The following is a 13041-nucleotide window of genomic DNA, read 5'->3' as shown; positions in this document are numbered from 1 at the left end:
ATTGTTCTGTAATCTTTTAGGAGTGAAATAAATTGTTTTGAAATCATATGAATCTTTTTGAATCACCCTGTATAATAAAGTACACTGTTGGGTCATGTTTGTGAATGTATACCAAAACTGAAAAAATTCTTAATCATTGAAATGACCATCTTTAATTTCCATTTTTATTAACCAAAGCAGCAAAAGTAAATGTAGCATGCATGTACTTGTCTAGCTGACGTTATTTACATCATAAATTGAAACTGATCAGCCAAAAATAAAACATAAATCAAATAAGCAGTTCTATCCCTGGCTAATTACAGTTGTGAACTCCTGTTTTTCAGAATTATAAAAAGAACTGACATCAGCATTTTTTGTTTGTGGAATACTGATGATGAGAATGCACGGAAAGAAGTGGCCAGTGCTCAGATATGCTCAACCTCAATATCTCTAACTTGAAAAGCTATTTTACTAACAGTCAGTCTCTTTACTAAAACCACTGGCAATTCCAAAAGGTTCTGTACAATACGTACTAGCAGACCTCACCCTGACTTGGCCAGCAGGTCACGAACATGCCAAGCACGTTTCTTCAGCCGTGAAACCGGAGGCCGTGGGGTCGGAGAATGTTCTATTCTCAATAAGCTTTGATCTCAGTCAGAGAAATAAGTTCATGCTATTCGTTTGCTGTTCTTCTGAAGGTCACAAATGAGATAGTGCGGCAGCTGATGGAGCAAAAGGGCTTCTTTAACCTGGAAAAACCAGGGGAGTTCACTAACATCGTGGACATCCAGTTCCTGGCAGCTATGATTCACCCAGGAGGAGGGCGGAATGACATTCCTCAGAGACTGAAGAGACAGTTCTCAATCTTCAACTGTACTCTCCCCTCCAACGCCTCCATAGACAAGATCTTTGGTCAGTATACACATCTCTTTAATCTGTAGCACATAGAAATGGCTGGATTTATATGATAAAAAAGTGGAAGCTTCAAAAATATTAATTATACGTTGTGAAAAATCACACATTATTAATGGAAAGATTTCCACCAGAGTGCAAGTAGAAGGTGTTTCTACAGCAATTGGGCCGAAAATGCAAGTTCTTCCTCTTTCAGTGTTGTGACAAATGGCTAGATGAGCTGAAATGATCAGCAAAATTTCCTTTACCATTCTGTTAGAAAAATCTGAAAGTAAAGCCGTGTGCATCTTTTGCTCAAATCACAGTTTGCTATGACTTTGTGACATGCCTTGCTTTGTTCATATAGAAGCACACCTTTTCAGAGAAATTACATTCCAAACAAATGCACAATGTGATAAAAGGGAATAGTCTCAGGGTTCTCACATCTGAAACTCTGGGCCCATATACGGAGCCTTTCAGGTGCACAGTGGACGCATTCTTCCCACACTTTATGTACAAAACTGCCGCGCAAGTCAAAGCATGCTTTTTATGGGCCATGTGCATGGTAACAGATGAAAAATGAGTGGAGATATTGTGCATCCAGCTAATAACATATTGTTGCTGTTGAAAGAAAACAAGTATCTCCAAAAAGTCAGTGTAAAGACATTTTATTCAAGCAATTTTGGAGCAATTCTATTGGCCCAATCATCATGGAATGTTTAAACTATAGGACCAGATGTATGTATGTAAGAGACAGAGCATAATATGCTGTGATGCAGCCATTATATTCACTTGCAGCCCATGTTATCATTTAACAAACTCTATTGTCTTAGCTGTAAATGTTTTGATGGTAAAACTGCCATCTCTTCATCAGTAAACTTCATTTTCTGTTTTGGTGGCTCCTTTATATCACTGTGCTTTTTAAACTCTGTGCCTCATGAGTGTGCAGTAATTAGGCGGGGCTACACACAGTTTACGAGATAAGCTGCAGTCTTAGTAAACTGAGTGTTAAATTCAGGGGAACCACTTTGTTTTTCTAAGCTAAAGTGTTGTACCTTTAAGAAGGAACAGTGCTATAATTACATATTGATCAGGAGCATAAGCTGGTCTGTGTGTTTTTTCTTCTCCTGGCTCTTGTCTCTGAATCATTATGTAGAAGCATTGAGGGGGCTTTCTTCAGGCATAAGCTCACTGCTGCTTAGTCCTTTCCCCTCTATGTTTCCATACATCTACTACTGTCCTGCTCAACTCTGAATGAGCCCTTCAAAAATATCCCTCCTGAAAGTCAAAGTAACAATCAGGACAAGAACCCTCTACAGTGGGCTAGAACAGAGTTTCTCAACCGCTCGGCTGCAGACCAGAAGTGGGCCGTAAAGTAACCCAAAGGGATCCATGGGTCTGTACACAGGGAGAGGCAATACTTTGTGGTAAACCTGTATCAGCACTTTATACATCATAACACAAGTGAAAAAATTATTAACTTAGTAAGAAGTAAGAATTGAAAAATCAAAGGGTTTTTGATTACAAACCATATAAATATTTACAAAAGGCAAACAAATAAAAACATCACAAGAGTAGCTGAACTAAATTACATCAGTTTAAAACAGTGCAGCAGCAGACAGTTGGCTAGCCACGAAATAGAGAAATGTTTTATGGCGCTTTCACACCTAAATTTTTTTCTCAACAAAAATCACAGGTCTTGGTTCGCTTGTTTAATTCGCTGCTGGCGGGAAAGAGCGTTTTTTGTGATGGTCTGCACCAAACAAGGAAATATAGCATCCCAGGATGCTCTTCTCTTCTTCTAGCATCACATAGTCTGCCTGTTTTGACGCCTGACTCTAGATAGACATGTTTCTACAGCACAAGCATAAAACATAAAATTGAAGCAATTATATTGAAGTCCAGTGTGTGGATTGTGGTTTGATTCTTTCAAATGATGTTTTATAACCCTCAAAACTAAAGAGAAATCTTAAGACCAAACATACTACTCTTGTGGAGTATTTTCAATGAAAATGCAAAGGACTGCTCCAGAAGTGGACAGTTGTTTCCATAACATCACAGTCAAAGTGTGCGCTTAAAGCTAGCTATATTATAGCCAGACATTTCAAAACATCATTACAAATTTTAAAAAAATTAAGAAAAATTCTTTTTTGGATTCTGTGATTGAACTGATTGGACAATCTGATCTTTCTTAGTTCTCAAGTTTTCTGTGTCAGCACTTAATATAAGAAGAAGAAAATTTTATTTGAAAAGTTGAGTTTTGGTTTTCTGTGGGCTGCCATGCTTTATGGTTCTAAACAGGTGGGCTTTGAGATGGAAAAAGTTAAGAGCCCCTTGGGCTAGAAGGTACCTTACTACTTTCAGCCATTGTCCTCTCCAAAACTCTCGTCATTTCTGCTTAATGTAAATGATGACCTTATGCTGGAATTGAGGAAAAATGTTGGTAATGTGTTCAGATATCAGGAAAAAATGCTACCAGCATCTTTTTTTGTACTGATGATAAGTCCCAGAAAAAATGGCCATTTTCTCATCTGTTCCATCTATCAATCTAACCCTCTCTCTCTCACCTGTATGTCTCCTGCCCTCTTCACTCCCGCATTTTCACTTCATCTCTTTCATCTCTGTCCGTCTCTCTCGTTGTTCTTTCACCTTTGTGCTTTTGCTGCTCCTCTTCTCACCTTCCTTTCATCTCCACCATTCCCCACCACCTACTCTGCTGCCACTCTCTTTTCCTTCCTTTACTCTCTCTCTGTCACTATTTCTGCATCCTGTTCTTTCCATCTCTCTCGCTCACTGTTTCTGTTCTTCAAACAGGAGTGATAGGTACAGGTCACTACTGCTCTCAACGCAGCTTTGGTGAGGATGTGAGAGAGATGGTGGCCCGGCTGGTCCCTCTGACCCGCCGGCTCTGGCAGATGACCAAGGTCAAGATGCTGCCCACACCAGCCAATTTCCACTACATCTTCAACCTGCGCGACCTCTCCCGCATCTGGCAGGGAATGCTCAATGTGTCTGCTGACGTGATCGACACGCCCAACGTAAGTGGAGCTGGAGCAAGGTCCTGTAGGATTAGATGTCAAGCATCATTAACAATTACATTTTATTTGTTTAGCTTTTTTTCCAGTTTTCTTCGACATTGTCGCGAAAAAGCTTTACTGATTTATAAAAAGATTGGAGGCTTGTCCAGAACTTTGCCACGGAATTTGCAACAAGCAGTGTGGAATTTAAATAATTTTTTATGTCCTTCAGTCAGAAGTCAGTGGTTCACAACCCAGTTCTCAGGAACCCCTGGGTGGTCACATATTTGCTACAATCCAGCTCACAACATATAGGGATGTAGCTAAAATGTGGACTGTCTAGGGGGCCCTTAGGAGCTGGTTGGGAGCCAGAGCTGTAAATAGAATAAGCAGGCCCTTTATAGAGGACTGTCTTTGTCCTGCAGGTGCTACTGCGTCTGTGGAAGCATGAGTGTACGCGGGTGATTGCCGACCGCTTCACAAGCCCAGAAGACGTGGCCTGGTTTGACCTCACACTGGCCAACCTGGTGGAGGAGGAACTGGGTGAAGAGGACAGGGCTGTGGTGGAGCCTGGAGTGGATGCCTACTTTGTGGACTTTCTTCAGGATGCTCCTGAGGCCACAGGTACCGTAAATTTCTGTTGGCAAATTAGTTGCCAACTTTTAGCAGTTTGCTAATTGTGAGACGGTATTTTCTTTAAAATGCTTGAAAATTTGAGGTTTTGCCCATGCTTATTACCATCCTGTTTCTAAAGAAGTTGGGACGTTGTACAAAATGTAAATAAAAACAGAATGTAAATAAAAACAGTGCATAAGTCCTATATTTAACTGAAAATAATGCAAAGACAACATATCAAATACCAAAACTGAGAGGTTTTATCGTTTTTTGAAAAGTATTTGAATCCAGCATCATGTTTCAAAAAAGTTGCAAAACTTTGTTGCATCACCTCTTCTTTAAGCAACACTCTGTAAGCATTTGGACATGCAGAGAACAATTACTGTAGCTTTAAAACTGAAATGTTGTCTTAATCTTGCTTGATATATAATTTCAGCTGCTCAAGAATTTGGGGGGTTCCTACAGCATATTTTTCATTTCATAATGCACCAAATGTTTTCAATGGGTGACAAGTCTCGACAGCGGGCAGGTCAATTTAGCATCCGGACTCGTTACCTGTGGAGCTATGCTGTTGTAATACATGCAGAATGTGGTTTGGTATAGTGTTGCTGAAATAAGCAAGGCCTTCCTTCAAAAAGATGTCATCTGGATGGCAGCTTATGTAAACGTGTACATATCATTCACCATTATGGGTCCCTTCACTGATGTGCAGGTCACACATGTCATGTGTACTAATACACCCCCATATCATCACAGATGCTGGCTTTTGAACTATGTGCTGATAAAAAGCCGGATGGTGCCTCTCCCCTTTAGCCCAGAGGACTCGGTGTCCAATATTTCCAAAAAGAATTTAAAAGTTTGATTCATAGGACCACAGAATATTTTTTCGCTTTGCCTCAGTCCATCTTAAATGAGCTCAGGCCCAGACAAAGCAGCAACGTTTCTGGATTCTGTTTATATACATGGTTTCCTCATGGTAGAGTTTTAACTTGTGTTTGTGGATGCAGAGACAAGCTATTTTTACATATGGTGACTTTCAGAAGTGTTCCAAGCTAATATTGGTTTTCAGCTTTGTCCCGGGTATACAGAGATTTCTTTGGATTCTCTGAATCTTTTAATGATGTTATGAAGAAGTCCCTGAGTTTTTTTCTATTTTACATTGAGAAACTTTGTTTTTGAATTGTTGAGCTGTTTGCTTGCTCAGTCTTTCACACAGTGAACTCCTCCCCATCTTTACCTCTGACTCAGCCTCTCTGAGATGCTCTTTTTATACCCAGTCATGTTACTGACCAGATGCCAGTTAACCTACTTTTTAAATGTTTTGCTGTTATATATTTTTCAAAAAGAATACAATTTCTCCATTTCAACCTTTGATATGTTGTCTTTGTACTTTTTCAATTAAGTATAGGGTTTAAATGATTTGCATGTCATTGCATTCTGTTTTTATTTACATTTTGCACAGTGGCCCAACTTTTTTGGAAACGGGGATGTAGATGGCTTTGGTACACTTAATCAGTACACCTAATCCACAGTCATTTGTTACTGCACTTGCCTGCTGTGAGTGGTATTGTGCCTTCCTTTCTGAGCAGGAGAGGAGCCTGAGGACACCGACTTTGACATGCCCAAAGTGTACGAGCCTATTGCCTCGTTCCCCAGCCTGCGGGACAGACTGAACATGTTCCTGGGCCTGTACAACGAGAGCATCCGGGGAGCCGGCATGGACTTGGTCTTTTTCACAGATGCCATGGTTCACCTGGTCAAGGTAAAGTGAAGGACAAGCTGCACCAAAAACACTGGTGCATTTCTATCACAAAGCAAGACCATCTCCATGGCCCAAAAGATGTTTCTTATGCTCTTAGTATGGTTAGTGTAAAGCCTGATTTATACTTCTGTAAAGATGCATGTAAACCTGTTGTCATGTAAACTCTGTGTAAAACTGTGTCGAGTTGCAGAGAAGGGGTTCATGGGTAGGTGTTGCTCACAGAGGACGTGATATGCAGAACTCCAAAATTTCAACTATTCATTGTTTGAATCTATGGAGCTGTTCATCAAGTAAATGCTGATTGGCTCTCTGGTAGCTATGGTGCCAGAACAAGACCCAAACAACAACAAACAACAACATTAAATGGAGCAGTTTTAGGAATGGCTAACAGAAATGTTGCAATTTTACAATGTTTATACAGCCTACTGAGTATTAATTCTTGGAGAGGGAGGGAAAATATAATTTCTTAAGTTTCTGTATATTCTGGTGTGCTCTCTGGTATGCTCTTTTTTCTGTACATTCTGGTATGCTCTTTTGTGGGCATTAATAGATGTAATACTCACTGTTCATCAAATATATCACCAAAAGTATTCCTAAATCTGAAAAGCAATATCACAGTATGTCAATAACATGGAATACAGTATAGATAATATATTGCACAGCATTAAAACACACCTTAATATAGCACTACCAGCACTGATATTCTTGATAATAATCTTCCACAAGGATATTACCAATGAAGATGTGAGTTTTTGGATGATTCATCTGTAACTGTTAGAATTATGACAGTGACAACTTTATGGGGATTTAAAGCTGTTTTATATACACTCCTGTTTGAGGCCCTTTCTGGTTACTTTGCAGAAATGTGAATCGAGGCATGTTGAATGTTAGCATGCATACAAGCAAGAGGCTTGAAGTTCTTCTCCAGAACGCTCTCTTTCTCTGTTTTTCTCTCTCTAACCACAGGTGTCCCGCATAATCCGGACTCCTCGCGGGAGTGCCCTCCTGGTTGGTGTGGGGGGCTCAGGCAAACAGAGTTTGACGAGGCTGGCGTCTTTCGTTGCCGGATACAAAACCTTCCAGATCACTCTGACACGGTGAGGCAGCTGTCCCATCCCTCTGCCCTCTAACATAAACACACTCAGTTATTCATATCATTTTCTTAAACAATTTAAATGATTTATATGATGTTTCTTCTTCTGCTCAGTTTCTGAGCTGGATTCCTTTTTCTCTGCGAATCTTACAGATCAGTCAGTTCAAATACCCTTTATCTACCACCAACCCGTATTTCCCATTTACTACAACAAAATCATAATTCTGTAAAATGTCACTGTCAAAATGGGAATATGGACAAACTACTTTGGTCGATACTTCCTAAATGTTTCTTGTAGTTCATTTATTCCCTTGAAGTACACTTATAACATCTGTGTGGTTTAATGTATAAAAAAGTCATTATTCATTTTTAGATGAGTATGTAATTTGTGTCTAGATGTTGCAGTTTAGAACATCGAACCTGTTTATGTCTAAGGCTGTGTTCACATGTTGGCCTTGAATATATCATTGTGTGCTTCATAACGGCAGTGCTGGCTCTACATAATAAGCAGCATAAGTAGCTGCTTAGGGCCCTGCGACCGCTAAGGCTCCCCCTAACAACTTTGGGGTTATTACTGTGTCATTGTGTTGTCTAAGATGTTCGAGTGAGAGAAAAAAACACAACTTGTCTCAAAGAATAATGTTTTGTGGTGTTAATGTTATGCTTTTTTTTGGCTTGTAGTTGGGCAATAATAAGTAGTGCATCTGGTGTCTGTCTAATAAAACAGGTTGTGATTAATCCATGTTTAGATACACAGGCTGTGATAATCCTTGAGTACATGCACATGAAAGTGTGACATTTATGAGGAAACAGCCAATCACATGAAACATGAGGAAGAGTTGCCAAAAAAGAAAAAGGATATCATACTATATAAATATGTAGAATGTAAAGCATTTATAACAGTAAAAAGCAATGCTGTCGCCACTGCCACAAGGAGTAGATCGAATTAAGCTTAAACGTAGCTGGATTGAAAAAGCTGATGATTGATTACCTGGATTAAGAATGCTGAGAGGCTGATTTGTAATTTAAACCATAACTTCAGAACTTGAAAACAACTATCTGGTCATTCGCAATACAAAAATTAGCCAGTTATACATTTATATAATTTGTACAGCTTGTGGTAGTCATTGTTAATATTTAGTTATTAGTTAATTTTACATTAAACAAGCAAGATGCTAGTTGCTTAGGGCCTCCAAAAGACCAGAGCTGGTCCCTGCGTAGTAGTACAAGACCAATGCTAGTATACAGAAGTGGAAATGTTGCCATAGTGACAGCATTACTGGTGAAAATAGGGGATTATCAGAAAACTGAACTCTTGGTCAACTTGCCACTGGAGGCGGTGGAATTTTCTGACCCGGTTCCACTGAAAACAATATAGTAATATAGAGAATATCCAGTTTGCTGTCATCCATCTACCGCCAACATGTTAACACAGCATAAGAATCAAGCAGGCTGGTTTTGTTACTGTAGCTTTAAGACTGATATATGTAAACTGCCTCTGCTGTGATTGGCTGACCCCTATTAATAAAATGAGGCACACCATGTTCAAAAAGCAGTCAGTGCTGAAATGTACTAAATAAACTAAGTTCAGACTGAAAACCTGAAAGATGTTAGAAAAGTATCTGGATCCTTCAGAAGGATGTGCAGTCATATATTTGCTTCCAGAACATCATTAACAACTCGATGTTTAATTGTTTTCCACTAATATGTTCAGCTTAAATAACTGTTGTCTGCAGTAACAACACTCCTTGTCACTATAACTGCTGTAGGCTGTATTGGTGGTTGTGACATCACAACCATGGTGAATACCAAACAGTTTTTTGTAGATTAGGAATGGTATACAGTACTGTGCTAAAGTCAGAGACCATGCTCTTGCTTATTTAATTTCCAGTCAAAACATCCATTAATTGCAAGTTATTCATTTTTCAGTGTCAAAAAAAGCAGAACACATACATTTAACAGAAAATTACACAAATGCCGTCAACACAAAGCATATAATCAAATCTGTCAATTTTTGGTTTGTCCACTGTTCACTTTTGTGCACTCTACTGTCACTTTAACTCTTGTATCCTCCCAGTCTTAAAACCAACCAGTTATAGCTGTGTCCTCCCAACAAAAACTGTTCCCAAAACTCTCACTAACATTATGTTCCCCTTCAACATTCACGCAAGCAGCTACCCAAACACACCTTAGCTGCCTTACAAATTTCTTTCTCATGCACATCTAAACATTATCTTCCTGAGGAGATTAGATATAACATAATATATAACATATTGCATTTGCATAAGGAAGTGAAGATGAGTTTCCAAAACTGTAGAAATATTATTGAAAGATACAGAGAAAGTGGGACTCCCAACAACTGTGCAAGACCTGGTAGACCACCAAAACTGTCACCGTCAGAAAAATAGCACCTAAAACTTTCATTTTTGAGAGAGAGGAGAAAATCAGGCTTCACTCTTGCTTCAGATCTGAAAAAAATCTGCAGGTGTTTCTGTCCTTCCTTGACCATGTGAGAAGACAATTCAACTCTATGAGTCTGAAAGGATGTTCAGAGAACAGAAGCTAAAACAAAGGCAAAAGTTGGACATACTAAGTCCTGAAAAACTGATATTATGTTTAGGCCATTTGTTGACTGGAAATTAATGAAAGAATGGTCTGACTTTTTTTTCGCAGTGTTGTGTATTGAAACAGCAAGGAAAATTTATCGTTCTTTGATATGGGAGTTTGAATGGACTCTATATGGTGGTATATGGGTGTGAAGGTCCAGACGCATCAGCTCACTGAAAGAGTCTTGTGTAGAATGAAAAGAGAGTGATGGCTGCCAGAGAGGAACAGGCCTTAAGCAGTCGAGCTTGATGTCTGAGTCGCAGATGAGTCGGGACGTTTCCAATTCCAGACCTTGTCTCCAAATGCAATTAATAATACAGGCTGGCCTCAGGGCTGCAATCAGAAGTGGGAATGTTTCATAATCATTAAAGTCTGCACATTATGTAGCTGGGGTGCCATCTGTGGCTCGAGGCTCTGTAGATTGGGTTGGTCTTTGGAGCAAATCACTTTGTTGGAGCTTGGACAGTAAGCCTGTAATCTGTGAGCAGCTCTCCTCTCAGCACATCATTATAATGGCAGGAAGTTTTAGCCGTGTTTTGAATTATGTTTGCAAAGTATTTCTCTTTTTTCCTAAGGCTTCTATTGCCTTAAGTTTTATGGTCCATATTAATATGAATGAGGCTGGCGTTCATGGTTTAGTGAGAGAGTGTGTGTGTGTGTGTGTGTGTGTGTGTGTGTGTGGGAGTGAGGGAAGGGGGGAGGATGGTCTCTCTGGAGAAAACAGACGGCTTGCAGATTGTTCCCTCCAAAACACAGGCTGCTCACGACTCTCGGTGCTCACGTTGTCTTTTTACACCTCGTTCCAAAAGGACACATGCTCACGCACACACACACACACACATATACACACACACATGCATATATACCACCGAATTACATGTTGACTCGTGACTCAACTCAGACACACCCCTAAATGACTCTTGACTCGACTCGGAGACTTAAGCCTCATGAATTTTCTACCTGATAAAAAAAACAAACCACGAACAAAACTAATTTAAATAAGACGCCAACCTTAATGAGGTAAAGCAGTGATGGCCCAAGTCTTCCTGGGGCCTTAAGCAAAACCTCACTTGAATTCAAGTTTGTCTTCGTAAGCTAGAAATAAGCAAAGCATCAATAGTGTCAGTAAGCCTTCACTCGACACTTACATTACAGTCTTACTTACTGTTTTCCTCATGGTATTTAAACAAAAGAAACAGGGCTCTTTCTGTTTAATCGATTTTAACATTTTCTGTAGTTAAAACAAGCACAGCATTCACCACAAAGCTTTTTTTATTCTCCAGCTTCATATTCAAGCACTGAACGTTGTTCCACCCTCCGATGGCTAACTGCTGCACTGTTTAAGGTGGGGTGGAAAATTTGAATAAAAAGCCATCTGCAGCTTCTTACATTTATTTGTACATTGGCCATCATTTTGCTGTCTTTTCTGTAAACTCTGTTCAGCGCTGTCATTTTGCTTTCTGTTGTTTGTCATCTAAATTCAATTCATACTAGAACCAAAAATTATCATGCTGTTATTAAAAGGCTACATTACCATCAATTTTGGTCTTAAGTGTTGAAATGGCATTACATTTTTTGATAAATGCACACTGACTTGTTTAGGACTTGAGGGTTAGGACTCTGGGCTTGACTTGCCTGTACTGACTCAAGACTTGAATCAAGACTTGACTGTTTTGACTTAAGGTTTGCTAGCTAGTGCAACAGCTACTATGATGAAGTCGTCAACTAAGTTTTAGCAGGTCAAGATCACATTCCTTTAAAATTGAATGAAACTTAAGATGGATTAGCTATTGTGCTAGATAGCTAGCATAAGTGCTATATAAATTACAGAGTAATCAACCATTTCAGGTTGTTTTACATCTTTCCTTGAAATTCTGCCTTTACTGCGTAGAGCACATCAGTTTTGTCCTTCAGAATGAAGCTTTTTCTGACTCATACTACAGAGACTCGAGACTCGGATGGGATTTGCAAGAATCAACTTGTGAATACTTCTGACATATACATATGGTCACTATCTCTCTCATATATACAAATGTATATACATAGGTGTACCATGCTGTTTTGTCTCCTCTCACTCATCTCTTTATTTCTTTCTTTCTCTCTCTCTCTCTTTCTTTCTCTAGTTCCTATAACACTGCTAACCTGATGGAGGATCTGAAGGGCTTGTACAGGACAGCAGGCCAGCAGGGCAAAGGTGTCAGCTTCATCTTTACTGACAATGAGATCAAGGACGAGTCCTTCCTGGAGTACATGAACAACGTCCTCTCGTCCGGAGAGGTCAGCACCCTGTCGTCACCCTGCGCGTTTCCAGACAAGCTAGTCTACAGGCCTACACACACACACACACACACACACACATCAACATATACCCTTGTTTTTATACCTTGTCAGGACTTGGAGAGAGTAGACACCTGCTAATCCAACATCAAGGATATTAATAGGGAGTTTGTCCCCCTAATGGTCTCTACTCTTCAGGGAAGTCTTTACACTAGATATTGGAATATTGTTGTGAGGATTTGATTGCATTCAGCCACAAGAGCATTAGTGAGGTCAGGCACTGATGTTGGATTATCAGTTCTGGATTACAAACTCCACTCCTGCTCATCCCAGAGGTATAGGATGGAGCTAGATCACTACAGAGAATGCAGTTCCACTGCTCCACAGCACAATTCTGGGGGGCTTTATACCTCTCTGGCCAGTGCTTGGCTTTGGGCATGGTGTCTTTAGGCTCATGTGCAGCTTTTATTTTTCAAAAAATGTTTACGAGCTACGTTATCGCTGTTTTTCTTTGGTTTGCTTTCATTTTTGTCCTGAAAGTGTACAAAAAATACACACATACACATGCTGCTTTTTATTGACTGCTTGAGTAAAAAACATGAGCTAAGTCAGTGCAGCAGCTGAGTGAAAATACCTACATGCCATGCTGTCCCTCCTCAGAGTTCAGCCTGTGTTATACGTGCTAATAGTTGAATAAGTTGGGTTCTCCGAGATGGGAAAACTCAGAGAAAAAACCACGCCTGTGTAATAGAGAGACAGATGGGTCAGTCAGGGGTGCTAAAAATCAGTGGGGCTCTGTT

The 13041-nt window shown here is 39.8% G+C and overlaps 1 protein-coding gene across 1 annotated transcript in view; it reads left to right on the top strand.

The window, feature by feature from the left end:
- dnah5 (dynein, axonemal, heavy chain 5) overlaps positions 1-13041 on the top strand; it is a 158998-nt gene that overhangs the window by 80215 nt on the left and 65742 nt on the right. The window contains exons 50-55 of the mRNA XM_036590645.1: positions 678-891; positions 3685-3908; positions 4313-4511; positions 6092-6264; positions 7231-7361; positions 12088-12241. Of these exons, the coding sequence (XP_036446538.1) occupies positions 678-891; positions 3685-3908; positions 4313-4511; positions 6092-6264; positions 7231-7361; positions 12088-12241 (1095 nt within the window). The remainder of the gene's footprint in view (positions 1-677; positions 892-3684; positions 3909-4312; positions 4512-6091; positions 6265-7230; positions 7362-12087; positions 12242-13041) is intronic.

This window comes from Colossoma macropomum, unplaced genomic scaffold (genome assembly GCF_904425465.1).
Source record: "Colossoma macropomum unplaced genomic scaffold, Colossoma_macropomum, whole genome shotgun sequence".
Lineage (NCBI taxonomy): Eukaryota > Metazoa > Chordata > Actinopteri > Characiformes > Serrasalmidae > Colossoma > Colossoma macropomum.
This window is presented reverse-complemented; position numbering and strand designations above follow the sequence as displayed.